The 18760-nt window shown below is 36.3% G+C and overlaps 1 protein-coding gene across 1 annotated transcript in view; it reads right to left on the bottom strand.

Annotated features, from left to right (window-relative positions):
* The window catches only part of ERAP2 (endoplasmic reticulum aminopeptidase 2), a 37886-nt gene that overhangs the window by 17170 nt on the left and 1956 nt on the right, over positions 1-18760 (bottom strand). Inside the window, exons 2-9 of the mRNA XM_006913239.3 lie at positions 17803-18499; positions 14136-14274; positions 10475-10609; positions 8757-8877; positions 6405-6559; positions 3454-3567; positions 1601-1732; positions 1241-1372 (exon numbers count right to left, since the gene is read on the bottom strand). Of these exons, the coding sequence (XP_006913301.1) occupies positions 1241-1372; positions 1601-1732; positions 3454-3567; positions 6405-6559; positions 8757-8877; positions 10475-10609; positions 14136-14274; positions 17803-18359 (1485 nt within the window). The 5' untranslated portion in view covers positions 18360-18499. The remainder of the gene's footprint in view (positions 1-1240; positions 1373-1600; positions 1733-3453; positions 3568-6404; positions 6560-8756; positions 8878-10474; positions 10610-14135; positions 14275-17802; positions 18500-18760) is intronic.

Raw genomic sequence — 18760 nt, 5'->3', positions numbered from 1 at the left:
CAAGCTCTGCCAGCTCAATACTTTTATAAAAGATTTTATACTTGAAATATCCATACAGTTGAAAATTTAAGAATTTTTTTAGTGTATAAAGGGATTCTATCTTATTTATTTATTTAGTTAGTTAGTTATTATTTACTTATTTATTTATTTATGACATTGGTTAACAAAATCCAGTAAGTTTCAGGTATAAAATTTAACAGTAAGATACATATATATATATTGTACTGTATCTTCACCACCCATAGTTAGATTTCTTTCTGTCACCAAATATTTGACCCTTTTTACCCCATCTACCTCCCTTCTACCCAACCCCTCAAGAATATTTTAATAATTATTAGAATCATTTTATCTGAGTTTCCTGTATGTTTTCTGCTTTGTCTTACCTATTATACTACATAAATCCCAATGACAAAGTTACCGTGTGTTCTTTAATCAGTCATTAACTGTTTATTAATCACAGTTAGACTATAGGATCAATAGTATGCTAGTTCAATGGCGTAAAAAGAAAGAATAGGCATGATTCTTGCTCTTAAGCAAATATTATTATTATTATTATTATTATTGTTATTATTGCATTGTTATTGGACCCATATAAACCAAGAAAAGAAAATGTCACTGTGTGGAACAGACACATAAATGCATTTCTAGTTATTTAGCAGAAAGGCAAACCAATAAGGGCTGAAGCAATCTGTGAAGAGGAGATGAAATCTCAGCTAGATCTCAAAAGATGGATAGCATTTAAATTGTTAGAAATAAGAAAGGGCATTTCAGGTAGTGAGATCATTAGAAGCAAAGGTATGATGACAGGGATTGGGAAGGATTTCTTCTTGTGAAGGAGAAGGTATGTCTCACTCAGTATAGAATACATGCTGGGAAATAAATTTGAGCAAGCAGAGTTTACCCTTAAAATTTGGGCAGATTTGGTGTTATGTAATTAGGTGTTAGGAATTATAAAGTTATTACAAATTCTGGAAAATGGAGGATAAAGTGTACGGTTAATCATACAAAGAAAACTAAAGAGGAGGTCAAGTATCAAACCCGTACAGCTAACCTAGTGTGGCATCCTAGTTTATCATGGTGTGAGAGGAAAAAGGAAGGTGCTGCCTTCTATGGATCCTGGCAGTGAGGCAATGGAATAAATATTTATTGACTGACAATATAACAATTTATAAATATTCATAATTAGCTTGTCACTTTATAAGCTTAACAACAGTCTATTGTAACCCAACACACGACTTACATTTGACAGACTGCTCCACAAATCGTCATTCTTAGCATTTCTATAGCTGAACTTCTTTAAGTAGTGAATAATCCCTTTCTGAAATTTCTCCCCATTCAGGAAATCCTTGAGCATATTCAAAATGCAAGCTCCCTAAAAAAAAGAAAAAGAAAAAATTTAAAAGAAAAGATAGTATGATGTGTTTCTACAGGAAACCTTAATTTTATAGAACATGTATAATGTCTGAAAAATAAGTAGCAAATAAAATATAATAAAAAGTGAAACAGGTAGCAGTAACCTGGCAGCAAAAACTTGTTGATCTTATGGACCTCCTCATATTTCTACTGAAAGCAGAGCTTCCACTGCCACAGTATTTACTACCTTGTTGTAGGAAACTTTATCAAACATTTCCCGTATCTGAGTAGGAGTTTCTGCTTGATTGGAGATAGGATGGGATGAATTTAATGAATCTCTGGTAATTACTTCAAAACACACATTCAAAAAGTAGTCATCCTAAACAGAGGAGAAGAATTACTTTTTCAATTTCAATTTGACACTCTCAAAACAATAGAAAACATGCTAGGCTTAATACGATATATATATTTAATTTTATTAAATTTATTAGGATGCCATTGGTTAATAAAATTATATAGCTTTAAGTATACAATTCTATAATACATCACCTGTATATTGCATTGTATATTCATTACCCAAAGTCAAATCTCCTTCCAATATTCTGAGAAATAAGTGTTCAATCAATATTTCTTACAATTGATTATAAGTTTCTTTCTCTTTACATATTCTCCTTTCACCAATTCTCTCCTTCATCATAGTATAAATCCACATTGCCTTAGACACTGCATGAATGTTTACCATGTACCAAGCCTTGGATACAAAACTATAACTAATGGTTCCCATTTAGTGAATACTTGCTATATGCCAGGACCTTACATCCATCATCTACCAGCTTTTCAATACCCTGCATGTGAGATAGATGCATCACATGCCTTTTACTAGAGAGACTATATGAAGCTTTGAGATTAAAACACAGATTTAACACAGAGCAAATAAAATGACGCTGACTTTAAATCCATGTCTGTCTATACTGTACTGAACCAATGCCTACCTCAAAGAGCTAATTAACCTGTACTAACCACCTTGCTAGGTGGTGTTCCGACCTACTTATGCCTGTGAAAAAAAGCATGTTTGAAGAAATCGTTCCACACATCTTGGGGAAGTAAATAGGTCTTTTGGAACTCCAAGAGGATTGTGCCCCCAATCATGCCTAAACTCTGCACAGGACCTATAGACATGGGCGTTGCCTTGTCCTACATTATTGTATGGGGACAGTGACGTTCTTTCCTCTCACTCTCAATACACAGCTGTATACATGTGCTATTTGTGTTCTCTGTTCACAAATTTTTGGGTGAATGATTTCTGTTATGAGCTGAATTGTGTGCTCCCTCCCCCCACTTATATGTTGAAGCCCAAGCCCTCATCACATCAGGATATGACTGTATTTGGAGATAAGGCCTTTAAAGAGGGGATTGAGTTAAAATGAGGCTGTTAGGGTGAGTTTTAATCCAATCTGGCTGGTGCCCTTATAAGAAGAGGAAATTTGGACAAACAAAAACATCATAGAAAGACAACATGAAGATATGGGGAGAGAGAGATTGAGAGAGAGAGAGAGAGAGAGAGAAAGACTATCTGATGACTGTATTTGGAGATAAGGCCTTTAAAGAGGGGATTGAGTTAAAATGAGGCTGTTAGGGTGAGTTTTAATCCAATCTGGCTGGTGCCCTTATAAGAAGAGGAAATTTGGACAAACAAAAACATCATAGAAAGACAACATGAAGATATGGGGAGAGAGAGATTGAGAGAGAGAGAGAGAGAGAGAGAAAGACTATCTGTAAGCCCAGAGAGAGAGAGAGAGCGCGCGCGAGAGAGAGAAAGACTATCTATAAGCCCAGGAGAGAAGCCTCAGAAGAAACCAAGTCTACCAATACTTTGATTTCAAACCTCTAAATTTCTCTTTTTTAAGCTAGCCAGTCTGTGATATTTTGTCATGGCAGCCCTAGCAAACTAATGCAGTCTGTTTCATACATCAAATAAAACACCACAGGCTCAAAAATACCATGCTATATTGTTTTCTCTTTAACACTCATTAAAAATTTTAACAGCAAATTGGTGATTCCTTAGGGTATATGATATGACATACAAAACCGTGAACTTACAAATTGTAGCTCTGGATATGTAGCATTAACAGAGATAAGTTCCATGTATGTTGCAAAACCCTCATTGAGCCAAATGTCGTTCCACCATTCCATTGTAACCAGGTTGCCAAACCACTAGGAGGTAAAAACACGATGTTATTGAAAGTTAAAAAAAAAAATAGAAAATTGTTAATTATAGTAAAAAGTATAATGGATGCTAACTCTTTCCTTTAGTTAAGGTCTTTCCTCTATCTTTGCTACCCTTTTCTCTGCACAGCTTCCTCCTGCTGCTGTCCTGGCTTTCTCGTCTTACCACATTTTTCTTGCTTCACTTTTCTTTGTGTCCTTATTGCCCTCAACTCTCCAACTTCCATTTTATTCTCCAAAGATTTCCTAGCTACTAGATTTAATATTGAAGAAGCAAATAAAAATATTTTGTAGAGGTAGTCTTTTCTTTCTTGTGCAATAAGTAAAATCTCAGCTCATCCTTGATATATGGTGGTGATCTGAGGCAAAATATAAACCGAAATATCCTTGGTAAAGTTATCGCTTTATATTAAGTAGCAGGTATTTAAGAGAATCACAAGAATTCATTCAGGACTTGCAGATTGTTACATAATATTACTGATGAGCAAATTTTGTTGTTAACCTCTACCCTAATTTATTCCCAGGAATTAACTTGGTCACTAAAGTGAATAAAGGTCCAAGATTTTAAATATAAATAAACAAAATAAAAAGGATGCATAAGGATAACCTAAATAGAAATTCACCTTTGACCTATATTTGTTCTATAACACCATTTTTAAATATTACTATTTTTTCATGTACTTTTACATTTAATTTATTTAGCCCATGTGCCCAATACCATGCATTGAGTTTATCTATTATAGGATTGCAATTTCCAGAAGGATAGGAAACTTAAGATTCAGAAGAGCCTTGTTACAGTTTAGAGCAGAATAGCTGTATCTGTAGCTTCTAGAAACTGAGCTCTGTTCCTTTTCTGATGAGCCTCAGATTATTTTGCAAGCGGACATCAATCTTCCCAAGGGCATCTATGAGAAGAGACAGAAGCTGTTTCCTCAAATTGAGAAGTGATAAAAATGAGAAATACAGGCTGAGCTGGTTCTGGTCACTTTTCCAGTTAGCAAGAATGGTTTATTCATTCATTCATTCATTCATTCATTCAGTGACTATCGAGAACCTATTATGTTCCTGGCACTGTGCCATATGTTAGAAATATATATGAATATAATACAGCTCCTGCCTCAATACAAATGATAGAGGTCAACCAGTAGACAGATAAATGCAAGAAAGCATTATTGATGACATGATTAATGGCTGTACAAGAGACAGAGAGGATTCCAGGAGGAAAGAATCAGTTCTGCTTGGAGAGTTTGTAGATTAGTTAGGAAATGATTCATTTCCTAAGACTTGCAAATGGTCCTTAAGTATGTTGTGAGTGATGTGCTCTAGGCAGATCACGTAGTAGGAGTAAAAGCATAGAGGAGCAACACAACCTGGCATGTTCAGGAAATGGCAGGTAGTCTTGGATGGCTAAATCTTAGGGTGATAGTAAGAGATGAGGCTGGAGAGGTGGAGAGAAGCTACATCATGGGGACCTCACATGCCTTGCTAATGGACCCTTGACCTACCCAGTTGGCACTGGGTGTCTTTGTCAGGGTTTTTAACAGAAGAGTGACCTGGTCATATGGAGACAAAACAGTCAAGGCAAAAACCACTGTGGCCTGCTGCTCTAGCCCTATACTCTACATCTCTATGAAAGAGAGGCTATTAAAGGAAGGCTCAGAGGCAGCACGGAGCTTCAGAGGTAGAGCTCTCCAATTTCCCGACGAACACTGGGTAGAAAGATTAGGAATTCCCAGGCAGTGTTAAGTACTTTAGATCTACCAGTGACTAATCATCAAAACCCCTAAGATGGGCCAATGGGGAGATTATAAACCAGAAGAGGCTGCCCATATGTTCTTATAGTACAATGCTGAGCATGGCTCCTGTGTAATTGGGTACTTAGTTCACTGTTTCAAAAAAGAAAAACAGAATTTATTATTATGGTGATGATAAATGGTAAAGGTAAAAATTAAAATTAAGAGACATTACCAGATTCTACAATGGCATGATATTTACCTACCTGGTGAAAGAGAATTTCTGGGACCCTTAATAATTCACTTTGTTACTGGGGATTTTCAGAACGGAAATAGAGTAGAAATCATCTCTGATATCTATAGTGCTAGTTTTACAGTTCCATATTTGCATGTAAGACAGTGTTGATAGATGGCACTTGGAAACCTTATCATGCAAGAAATGGTAGCAGTAGCAGTGGTTATTGTTGTCATCATTAATAACTAATACTTAGTGAGCCTACTATACGACAGGCACAGACACCTCTCTGTAATCCTCAAAACAGTTTCAAGAACCAGGAGCTACTATTAACTTAATTTTATAGATGAGGACTCTGAAGTTGAGAGAGTTAGGTATAGTGCCCAGGGCCAGCAGCCTGTGAATACTTAGACTGGAAGTACTTCATTATGTACTTGCATAATCACAGGTTCCAGCTGAAGGAAGGTTGATTTTGCCCTAGATTGGAATGTTACAGTTCTAGGGGATATAAGGAGAAATATTTTTAGTAGAAATCTCTATTTGTAGGGTTTCCAATTCTGTGCTTTATGTATATGCACAGTCCACACTATTCTTTACTAAAAGACATCTGAAGGCTTTACTTTGAAGAGTTGTGGAGACTATAATGACTGCTTCTTTTGTGATAAAATTCCTGTAGGAGTCCCATGGTCTACAGCTTGAGCCCTCTGCTACTTAACATATTATATTGGGTTTGATAATCCCTAAGGTCCCTTCTAGAGGTAAATGATATGATTTTATGTTGTTTCAGGAAGATTGGTAATGTGCTGTATAATGCTCTTTAGGACTGATACTAAGAGAATGTCACGAGTGCCAAGTACCTGGTGTGCCAGTTCATGGGCTATGACTCTGGTGACCCACAGTTTATCAGAAGTAGAAGAGGTCTTGGGATCAAAGAGCAGTGATGTCTCCCTATATGTGATGAGGCCCCAGTTTTCCATGGCTCCAGACTCAAAGTCAGGAATGGCAACTAGATCTAAAAAATAAGAAGAATCACACTTATCATTATGACTTCTACACCAAAACTGGGGTTTGTTTTCTCTTCAAATACATATGATGCTTTCAGTATATATAAACAGACTTTCTGAAAACATCAAGAATATCTTAACATTGACATGGTGTCTTGCAGTTGCAGTAAAAATAATCAGCACCCATATCAAGTATGATAAATTTTATCTATACAGTTTTGATTGTAGCTAAAGTAACCTTTTGATATTCGATCTTTTTTTTTTTAAGTTATTAGATTCTGAAAATACCATGGGTGTATTACGGCTAAGAAAATAATTCATTTAAAAACACTAATATTGTATTTTATATTATTATACTGAAAAGTTTGAAAATAAAAAGTATTGAATAATTATGTTTGAGATCCATCAAAGCAAAATGAACTAATTCCTTCAAAAAGAGAAAGATACAGGATTTCAGTTTCAGGAGAACAAGACTGATATTTCCTCTACCTCTTAACAAAGTCTTAGATGAGTAAAGTAAAACTTAATTATCTTTACAGAACTCAGGTATAATAAATATTAATTTATATTATATCCATGTACATCCTTTGCCAATGACTTCACATAGGTTAAAAAATTTCTGGCTAATATTTAATCTCGGAATTTTTTCTTTTATTCTGCCAGGACATTTTGGAAGAAGTACTGTTCAACTGAAAGAAAAGGTAATTTTTTTTTTAAGTTTGAAATAAACCAAGTCACTTGGTTTGTAATTGCATTGCCTAATTAACTAACTAATACTAGTTAACTCCAGTGTGTAAAAGCAAACATTTATAACAAAATAAAATACTAAATTGGCACCAATAAATATTAATATTCATTAGCATTTCAAATGTGGGAATGACTCTTTTTCTAAATACATAATATTCATTAGCATTTCAAATGTGGGAATGACTCCTTTTCTAAATACGATTTAATTTTGATCGTCACTCCTTTTCTAAATACTATTATAATATTGCAGAACACATAAGAACTATGACTTAATTTTATAACTCATATAGATTACTTTAGAGCTTCTGACAGTGACAAAACATTTATTTTCCTTTGGGATGTTAGGAAATACTCCTTATTATATCCTTCGTCTCTTTTTCCACCCCCAAACTCCATGTGAATTTTTTAAAGAGAAGGTAAAATGGCCATCAAAAGACATCTTTTGTGACGATTTTATGTTTTGGATTATTTCCCATGATTATGCTATGGATTATTTCCCATAGCCATTAGAGATGCTTATATCTGCTCTATTCTTAAGCTGCATGCTTCTTTTCAGTTAGTTTTGAAATACATTTCATCTAATCTTCAAGGCCGCATTTTTCAAGAACAACATGAAATTATCGATGGCTGTTATTTGATCTTTCCTCGACTTTTGACGTAGGACAGCAGTGGATTATGGGTAAACTGAATTTAGTAGATCTGTGCTAACGGGTATATAGAATTAGCATTCTAATAATACAGTGAGACTCAGGCACTATAGGAATAAGCACCTGGAGATGTCTTTTGATGGCCATTTTACCTTCTCTTTAAAAAATTCACATGGAGTTTGGGGGTGGAAAAAGAGACGAAGGATATAATAAGGAGTATTTCCTAACATCCCAAAGGAAAATAAATGTTTTGTCACTGTCAGAAGCTCTAAAGTAATCTATATGAGTTATAAAATTAAGTCATAGTTCTTATGTGTTCTGCAATATTATAAAAATCACAACTTTTAATATTTAAGATAGAAAATTAAAACCAAGAGAGACTATGTGTATTTTCTTAAATAAAGATCTACTGCTACCATTTCAAATTATCTATTTCCTCTAAATATTTTTTTTAAAATCTGTGCCATAATCTTTCTTCCAACCTCAATTGCACTATGGATAACAGATGAAGGGACAGTTTCAGCTGTTTATGTAAAGCTTTAGCAACTTTTATAAAGATTGCTGGTATAAACAAATATGGTATAGAAAAAATTATGCTCTAGAAAATTCATTCAAGCAAATCTAATATGCAATGCAGCTATTTTAACATTAAACATGATAATAGAGAAATGATCTATTATGTCTTCTCATAATTCTTTATTTTCTACACTCCAGGAAAAACTCAGAGGTACAAATTATTGCTTCTGCGGCTAAGTGAACTTCTGTGCTCATTTCAATCACATATAGACAATGATGTGGAGTTTTAACCTACCCAGTTTTGGGAGTGGATAGTTGATATCAAAGTAATTTTCATAAAAATCAAGTAGCTTCAACGATGCTTCCAAAGCGTAATGGGTTTGACTCCACTTGTCTGGGGATGCATAGATGGACACCTGGAAATGTTGATCAGAAGTGGTTTTTGAATGATAGCTCCTTGGCACAACTCCATTCCTAACAACACTTACCCAAAGAAAGGCAGACTGCATTTTTCAAGAAATTCCGTAAAATATTAAAGCAAACGTCAGTCTTGAGAATTATAAACGATCCTGCATCTTCTGTTACAATTCATTCTCTAGGTGCTAATCTGTAAATTTCAAACTATATTGCCCATTATATTATGAGAGTCTACTTGAACTCATCACTATCATATACTCCAACACTTGAGAACTAGCTTTCCAAAATTATGACTACTAGCACAATTCAAATAAAACATAGTTTTATGAGGTAAGGACGTCTTCAAGAACTTACTGGATCCATCCCTTTCCCCATCTAGCTTACTTTAAATAATTACTCAAAAATGCCCAAATATGTTCACTGACTTCCTCCAAAGTGACTAGCCATTAAATGGAAAGAATAAAGTTCGATTCTGGTTTTCTTGGGTTTAAAGTTTAGTGCTACTTGCCTCTTGTGATCTGCTTGTATGTTCTGAATTAACTGATGTCATTTAGAACTTGTATAGGAAAGATATGTTAATGGCCACCGTGTTTTGGTGGCTTACCAGGCACCATACTAAATGCATACACGTAAACTCTAATTTAATTCATTCCACAACCTTATGAAGTAGCTGCTATTATCTTCATGGAGATTAAGTAACTTCATCCAAGGCACCCATATAAAATACTGTAGAGCTGGGATGTGAATCCAAGGAAGCTGACAGCAACCTGTCCTCTGAAGTGAAGTGCCATCTGACCTCTTACACACATTTATATCTATGCACATATAAACCTATGTGCAGAGATGCCACATATGTAAATAAATACATTGCTCATAATATATCTCTACATATCTGTAGGTATAATATGTATATAAACTGTAATCATTTTATAGCTATATTTCATAAGCATTATTTTATAGTTCTTTGACTATGCTTTTATGTTGATCATTTGGTTCCTCAAGGTAAGGAGTTCTTTTTTTACTTTTATTTTTAATATCTCTACTGATCGGTTTGCAAAAATTTATAAAACAATTACTGGGTATTATAAATTTTTTCAAATAACAGAGACTCTAGAAATTATGAATACCTTTTTTCACTGAGGAAAAAAGTTATAGGAAACAACTGGAAACAATGTGAAAATCTAAAAATAAGGTGCTCATTAAAAAATCCTTATGGTACCTCCATGCAGCATAGTGTTATACAATTATTAATATAGTATTATAGGAAAATATTTAGTGACATTTGATTTTTATTACATATTATGGTAAAAATTAAGTTAAAATAGTCATATATTATTTTGTAAAAAGTATATATATACAGTATATACCATTTCTTTAAATACTGTCATACTGACATGCATAGAAAAATATTTAGAAGATAAATATTAATATTATGTGTAATTATTTCTTGGTAATAGGATTACAAAGTATCATGCTTATTTTACAAATAAGCATGATACTTTGATAATAAGGAAAAAAGCTTAAGAAAATAAAGAAAAGCTCATTGTCCTCTGGACGCTATCCTGGGCTATGTACAAAATTAGATCTCAGTCTCACCTTAATCCCTGATGAGGTTGTCCCACTCACAAACTTGAAATCACAAACTATGTAGGCTACAAGGTATGTACTCATTTTTACAGTAGTTTCAAAATGATCTTCCAAGAGGCCTCCTTCAAGTTCAATTGTCTTAACCTACAGGAAAGAAAAGAATCAGTATTTGAAAACTGGAGTATTTTACAACAATGCCTATGACCTAAGCCAGGTACATTAGAGGAAAGCCTGACATTCTGAAGGACACTTGATGTCCTTATAGGAGATCAATGGCCTCTCATAATATTCTGTAGCCTCTCCTCCCTTGATTTCTTTTATTCCCAGACTTCCTTGAAGACACAATGGACTACTTCTGGAATCTAAAAATTATGCCAAATCTTATTTTGTTGCTTGAAAGCATAAAAGCATTTTAGATGTTTCTACCTTCTTGAAATGCAATAATTTCCAAATTGGCACAAATTTAAGTTCTGCACTTCTAAGGAAAAATATACCAGACAATGACTCCTTTCTCTTTGTTATATAATAAATAAACCTCTGTTGCAGAAGGAAACAAGAAGCAAAACTGTACTAGATGCTTTGCATTATCTTTTAATCCTCTTATTATTTGTATGTGAGGTAGGTGTTATTTCACAGGTGAGGAAACAGAGTCTATGAAATGGTAACTGAATTATCCAAGATCACACGTTGAGCTCTATGGCAAGACCAAGATGTGGATGCGACCATATGACTCTAAAGACATTGCTCATTCTTTCACTCAGTGTGTGACAGCTTGAGTCATAGTCTTATTTTTATCTTTGCTTCATTGATTCAGCAATGAAAGCAGTCAGGCCAAGGAGGTCATTAGTAATTTAAGCTTCTGCCTATGTTCTGAGGAAGCAAAAATTTTAAGCCTACAGACTTGTCAGCTGCATCTATCAAATTCACTGAATAATTACTGAATTTTATCTTCATTTGCTCTGGATAGCTTGTCCCAGAGATGATCTCCACCATTATACAACACCCCTAAATACTGAATGGATCAGATATGGTAACCTGAAAATACCACTTTCTTCAAAGTGATAATAACTCTTAGACTAGCTTGCTCCTACCCTGTCTACCCCCCTTTCCAAGGTGTCAGGCTTGTGGCAGAGCTAACTACAGTTTCTAGAGCATGTTTTATGTGTTTGGTTAAGATTTCAGTTTGCTTTGGCGAGAGATAATAGTTTGAAATATTACCATAAAGTGCCTAGTCTATTTCGGTGACAAATATTTTTGCTATTAAATTCTATAGAATTTATATGGATTTCTATCAAAAAAATCAATTTGTAAGTTCCAATAAAGCAGAAAACACTGACCAAATACTCTAAGAAAGTTAGCAATATATATAGGGCTGTAAATTTTACCTCTGTCCAGCAAATTAATTTTGCCCAACAATAATCTTTTTATTTATGAGCCTGATTCAACCACAGTTCTATGGGTACATACTCCTAGCAGAAGAGAGGGTTATGGTGGGGCCCGGGGAGAGGGCATTATGATTGCAGTCTTCTGACCAAACTCCAAAACCATTTAGTCAAGTGTGTGAAGGGGTGAAGGGAAAAAGAGGCAAGGCTGTAGTATTATGGGGAAATGAGAGTCCGTGACACTAGACAGCTGGTGGCAGAGATGGTTAGGAGACAGATGGGCATTCCCTCTAATCTACATCCCCCTTTCGCCCCCCACCGCCCATGATAAAAATGAAGCCCTTGGAGGCTAAATTTTGTTCAGGAACCTGGAGCAACCTTTGTAGACTAACAGTGCCTTAAATTGAGGTGTATAGGTTGTTAGCGTAAGTTCATCCAGGATGGTGATATAAGGTCCAAGTATAAAACACTTGTTGCTAGTTAAAGATTTCACTGTTTTCTTAATATTGACAGGACTCTACTTGCACATAGCAAGTGTTGCCAGCAGGTATATTTTCCTTTAAAGAATTAAGAGGACAAAGACGTGCCCAAAAGATATGCTGTCTCTACTAGTACTTGGCTGGCCACCTCACTTCTCTTAATTTTGTATTCTTAACTTAAAAAATTGAGAACTTAGTATGTGTTGCTTCACCCCACCAGTCCATAACCCATCTTAAGTGCTGCAGCTATTATCCAGAGAGCATGATTGTAGCATTAGTTCAGTTTTCCTTTTTTGGCCAGCCTTGAAAGCCCGGCTGGGTATGTAAATGAGAAGCAGACGGCTAGGCCAGTATTCGCTAATAACGGTGTGATCCAGACAACTGGTCTGGTCAACTGAGGCAATGCAAAGATTCAAAGTTCGTATAAAGTATTTGCAAAGTGTTCACTTATTTTTTCTAAATATGAGAAGTATTGGAGGTTTCTAAAGATAGAAATTTAAATTCTAATATAACAAAATGTCAATTTATGTTTGCATCTCATTTTAATTAAAAGGCTTTATGAACTGTATTTTCACTTTACCCTCCATGATTATTCATATGAACAAATCTATTAATAAAGAGCTGCCAGGAAAGGGACTGAACTACTCTGAAATGAACATGCTATTGAAGAGAAGACTTTGAGTTAAGGTAGCAGATCGTTTTTACCTAAAAATGAGAGGGACAATTAAATTGCTATCTTTACGGTATTGGAAAAACTATGGGATATGTGTCACATAGAATGTTGTCACTTTCCCCCTTGATCTGCTCTGCCAGTGTTTCAGAGCAAATATTGTTTCTAACATTAAACAGAAATCTGGGGGAATTCAGTGTCTAGCTTATCAACTCATTTCTCCCTTTCATCCACGGAGGCAAGTCACTGTGCAGGGTAGAGAGGAAAAGCAGGTAGGGCCACTTGCCGGCTTACTGTGACCCGGCTGCTTTCTGTGCTGCTCCTCCTACTGAAGCGCTTTCAGAAGAGACTCTATTTTTGTCCTACTTTCCAAGCAACAGTGGAGAAATGGTTTACATTTTGTTCAACAGCACAAATGGTAAGCACATCATTAGTGAGGAAATATTAAATGAAGTTCAGGGTCTACTGTATCTTTCAGAGTCTTCGCATTTTGAATATAAATGTGAGCCAAATAAAAGTGTTCAAAGATCTCTTCCCATTAAAAAAAAAGTATATAACCACAATAAATAATTTTTATAAATAATTTTAAGAACTGCTTATGGAACTTAAAAAAATAAAAAGGATTTCTTCTTTCCAGCACGGAAGGCCAGATCAGAAATTCCAAGGGGGCCCTTATCCCTCCTAATTTGGTCCCTGGACTCGTAGCAGTAGCATCACCTGGGAGCTTGTTAAAAAGGCAGAATTTTGGGCCTCACCCCAAGACTGACTGAATCAGAACCTAAATTTTAACAGAGTCCTAAGATGACTCATCTAAACATTAAAGTTTGAGAAGTGCTGCTCTATATGATTTCATCATTGGCCAAGTACCCCTGATTTAAAAGAATAATGTTTCCATATAAACACAAAGAAACTCTAAATCTCTTTAAAAAACAAAACAAAACAAAACCTCTTGTGTGACAATTCCCCAGAGTGATGTTAAAAAATCTAGAAGGATTAAGTTTGTTACATACTATGTAGATAGATAAAACAAAGTAATAGCTTAAGCCCTGAAAACAAAGGAAATATTTTTAAAAATAACACAACGAAGACCAAAGCTCAACTGGAGAATGATTCTCCAATGTTTCTGAAAGTGGCAGTACCTTTGGCATGTTGGATAGTGCAATGTGTCCACTTTCTCTTCTTATCTTGATTGAAAAGTTGGCTTTGAACGAAGGTTCATCAAAGCAAGGGAAAGCCATTCGTGCATCAGTTGGCTCAAAATCTGTTACTGCAACTGTTCTGTGAAAAGAAGAAGTACCCCCAGCAAAAATACACAAGTGAAACCAAGAAAAGAAATAAATGTGTACCTTCAGAACACAGCTTATCAAACCTAGAGGTGACATACTTGATGTCTCACACTATAATCTTAGAGAATTCAGGCTTCCTTTTTGAAAAAAAAAAAAGGTAAAATTTTGTTTAATAGCTGCCAACTGGGAATAATGCACGACGATGGGCACTCTACTTATATGATCGTCATACTCATCACAGACGTGAATATTAAGGCTCAGAGAATTGGAGTGACCTTTCCAGGATCCTTAGCTAGTAAATGGCTGAGGTAGGCATGCATGCCCAGTCAATTTCAGGGCAAAACTGACCAGGAAATTAGTAGTTCAGCCTGTGGGGACCTCAATCAGATGTCTGAACAATTGTGCATATGGGAAATGTCTTAGGGTATGTTCCTAGGAAGCAGACCCTGATTCATTCAGAACAGGCTACCAAGAGAAAAGGGAATGAGAGAAGCAAAACAGGGAAGAGGAAGAAGCCAGACCAGGTCCCAGCTTCAGCCTGTTTCCCAGGGGGCTCTGGAATAGAAGCCCCATCTTCAAATTTTCCTCTACTGCAAGCAAGAAACTGAGTTTTCATATTCCTATATCATGGTTGGCTAGGGGTCTCCATGGGGGACCTAAGACCCAAAACAATTCTAGCTCCCCCTGCCTACTGGCACAGCAGCTCCAGTCTTTAGACTATAAGAGGTAGATAGATACTCTGACAAATCTCTATATCACATCACCTTACTACTGCCTAAAATAGTATAACTACAGGTTTATCATTTGGATTTAAAACTTCAATTATAAAGCACAGCTGGAGAGCAGATTTTGATTGGAGAAGAAGGGGAGAATAGGAAATCTCAAGGGTCAGAAAAAGGGTGAGAAAAGACAGGAGGGAAAAAAGAGAAGCTGTCAGGATAATTTTTCTTCTATTTGCTTTATTCCTGTAATTCAGACTGGAAAAACGAGGCTGAGAATCTAAATGATTTGCTTGGGGCCTCAGGGTTTTATTTGGATTTTGGTAACAGGTGCTGCAAATGTAAAGGAATTCCAAGTGGCTGGAGTAGTTTTCACTAACAAGAAATTTTGATTATAGTAAGTCTATATGGAAAAGCAAGAAAATTAAGATTTTCTTTGCTACTTAAACATGATTAATTTTATTTCCACATGCAATGTAGTGACTTCCTATTTCTCAAAGAACTATTGTTGACTTAATTATTTTTGTATTTTAGGTTTAGTTGCCCGTGTGCGTGTGTGTGTGTGTGTGTGTGTGTGTGTAGAGAGAGAGAAAGAGAGAGAGAGAGAGAGAGAGAGAGAAGATTCTGTTGATATTGTCTCTTAAATAATCCTACATGTTAGACCTACTAGTATGAGGATGAGGAGAGCTGACTAATTAATCATAACAAGAGTCAAAAATAGCCTGCAGCTAATCATGAGAGGCATGCTGGAAGTCCTCCAGCTCTTACACCCAAAAATCTCCCCCTCAAGTCTCCCACATCTCCAAAATGATGTCTTTAAAAAGTATTTCCTTTGAGTAGAGACTTTGTGACTTGAAAAAAAATGAAAAGAAAGTCAGGACTGGTCACATAGTGCCTTAGAAGAAGTTGAAAAGTTTTCTATTCAGTACTATGCTGGACCTGAGGACAGGCCCCATAGAACTGAAACTGCAATGAGGGGGAAAGAGATGGGATTGGGGAAGGGCTGTTTCAAGTGGACTGCTGGGGCTGAGGGGTGTGTTCGTGAGCCCCAAGCCGGCAGTACCTAAGTTGGGGAAGGAAAGAGGAGGTATGTAGCAGGCGCTGCTAAAGTTGCCTACTAACATTTATTCCCCTTCTGCAGTTCCAGTGGCATCCTGGTTTTGTTCAGGAAGACAATGTATCCAGATAAACAAATACTTCTTTAAACTCCCTTGCAGCTTGATGTGTTGGACTAGTTGTGATCTAGTTGAAGTCATTGGGTGGGAAAGCTTTGTACAAGGAGTCAGACTCAGCTGAAATATTTCCTTTTGCCTTTTTCTCTCCCCCTTTTTCTTGCCTGGAATGTGAACTTGATGCCTAGAGGTACAAAAAATCATGGTTGAGCAGAAAGATACAAAGGGCCTGAGTCCTGGATAACACTGAGAAGCATTGTAGCAAGCCTGCACTGCCCTGCTCCTGGACTTGCTGTCGCATAAGAAAAATGACTCCGTGTGTGTTAAGCCATCGTGTTTGGGTTTTTTCTAACTGGCAATTGAATACAACTGATAAAAGATGGAATAGCCCTGAAAGCAGGACTCTCTTCCTTCCCAGATGGTCCTTAGCACTGCACAACCAAATCATCCACTCTGATTCCTCTCTTTCTCTCACTTCACAAAACCAATATGTCAGCAAATTCTGCCTGTTTTATCCTCCAAAAGAAATGCCAAGTTCAATCACTTCATTCGACAAGCACCACCACTACCCGACACTAGCCATAATCATGTCTTGTCTGAACTGTTGCAATGATTCCTAAATGATTACTCTTCTAATTTTTCCTCTCTATATCAGATCCTCAACATACACTTGGTCTTTATAAACACAGATCTGGTCAAAGCATTTCAATGACTTCCCGTTGCACTTGAGTAAAAGCCTAAACTCCTTGCAAGAGGCTTTAAGTCTCTGCATGATCTGATCTCTTTAAACTACTTCTGTCTCTTGCTCATGCTCTTCAAGCCACACTGACCTTTTTATCTCAATTGGTCCTGCCTTACAGCCTTTGCACTTGCTGCTTCCTTTGCTGGGGACACTTTGTCCTAAGATGTCCTCATGATTGTCTCTTTAAAAAAGAAAAAGTTAGGTCTCAGTTTAAACACACCTCCTTGACAAGGACTTCACTGACATCTCAGCTAAATTAGTGCCAATCTCCAGCTACATTAGGTACTCTCTATTACAGCACCTTTTTTCTATTTCCTTCATAGCATTTATTATTTACCTGGTCCAAATCTCACCATTACTCATTCAAAGTGTAGAACAGTGCCAGGCACATAGTATATGCTCAATAAATGTGAGCTGATTTAATAGACCGTGTTTCTCAGTTCTCCAAACACACTTGTTCCTGCCTCCTAGATTTGAGTGATGCTATTTCCTGGGCCACCTACATACTTTCATTTCCTCTTAACCCAAATCTCACATTTTCTCTGGTCTCAGATCAAGGCTCATCTCCTTTGAGAAGCCTTCCCTATTTTAGCTCTCTCTGCATTGACCATCCATTTTTAGAGCACACAAACATGTCTGTCTTATCACACTCACATACTGGCCTCTCCTCCAAGTTATTCTCCCTTCAGCTGTTTATGCCTCTGCATGCTGTCTTCCCAGGTTGACTGTGACTTTCCTAAAAAATGATGGAGCTTTTCCTTCTTCCTAGTTTGCCACAGTTTATTGGGCTTTTAATAAGCGACTGCTGAAGCATGCTCCTGGCAAAGAGATGTAACACATAAGGAAAATATCACGAGAGACTGTAAACAGCTGGAACAATGTCTTACCTTGTTTCACCACCAAGAGTTCTGTATGTGCTTTTATAAAACCCTTCAAAATTATCAGCTAGCTTGGCCTGGAAGTCAATTGCCACATGGTATCTCAGGTCAGCCATGAGTTTCTCTGGAACCAGCAGTGCAATTTGTTGATAAGCAGGATAACTCAAAACATTTAGCTTTTTCCCGGGTTTCCTGTATCTCAAATCTTCCTCTGAATGAAGGATGGCATTCATGATTTCAAGATCTTTGCTGTGCAAGATGATAAATTCAGTGGCATCTCTGACTAAGACTTCGATCATCTCAGATGCAACAAAGTCCAGGGAGGTGAGATTTGGATGGACTAAAAGGTCATAGTGGAGGGGAATGACCATCTTGGGGAGCCTTAGCTCATGCCAAGGAAATGGTTCCCCATTCGTGGCTACTGGGAAAGCCCCAGGGTCCTTATTGAACTGGTCACTAGATGGCATTGAGAACTGAGAACAAATACATATTTTAAGCAGGATGATTGCTGAGCAGTAAAGTCCTATGGAAATACTAAACATTTGTTTTCTGAGTAGATTAACCATTGTAGAAGAATGGAATACTTAATCTATTCTCCAGGAAACAAGTTACTGTCCAGGCTAAATCTCATAGTTCTTCATAGCACCGTACTGGCTCCAGCGATGTCTCACAGGATCTGAACAATGTTTTAATAAACTGATTTAATCTAAAAGAAAAGAAAAAAACATTTACTGCATAAAGGAAAAGATTTCAACTTGTAAATATAAACTTAAGAAAAAAATAAGATGTATGTGAATGGGGAAAACATGCTCTCTGTAAGAATCAGGCCAAATATCCACAAAATAAAGTGGAAATTGAGCTATCATCTGGTTATTACACATAAAAATTCTTTAGAGCTCAAATGAAAGAATTCTGCCTTAAAATTGTATGTAACAAATCCCCTCTATTACTGTGTAATGAGTAGAAG

This window comes from Pteropus alecto, unplaced genomic scaffold (genome assembly GCF_000325575.1).
Source record: "Pteropus alecto unplaced genomic scaffold, ASM32557v1 scaffold20, whole genome shotgun sequence".
NCBI classification, from domain to species: domain Eukaryota; kingdom Metazoa; phylum Chordata; class Mammalia; order Chiroptera; family Pteropodidae; genus Pteropus; species Pteropus alecto.
Note: the sequence above shows the minus strand (reverse complement) of the source record. Positions and strands in the feature narration are given on the sequence as shown.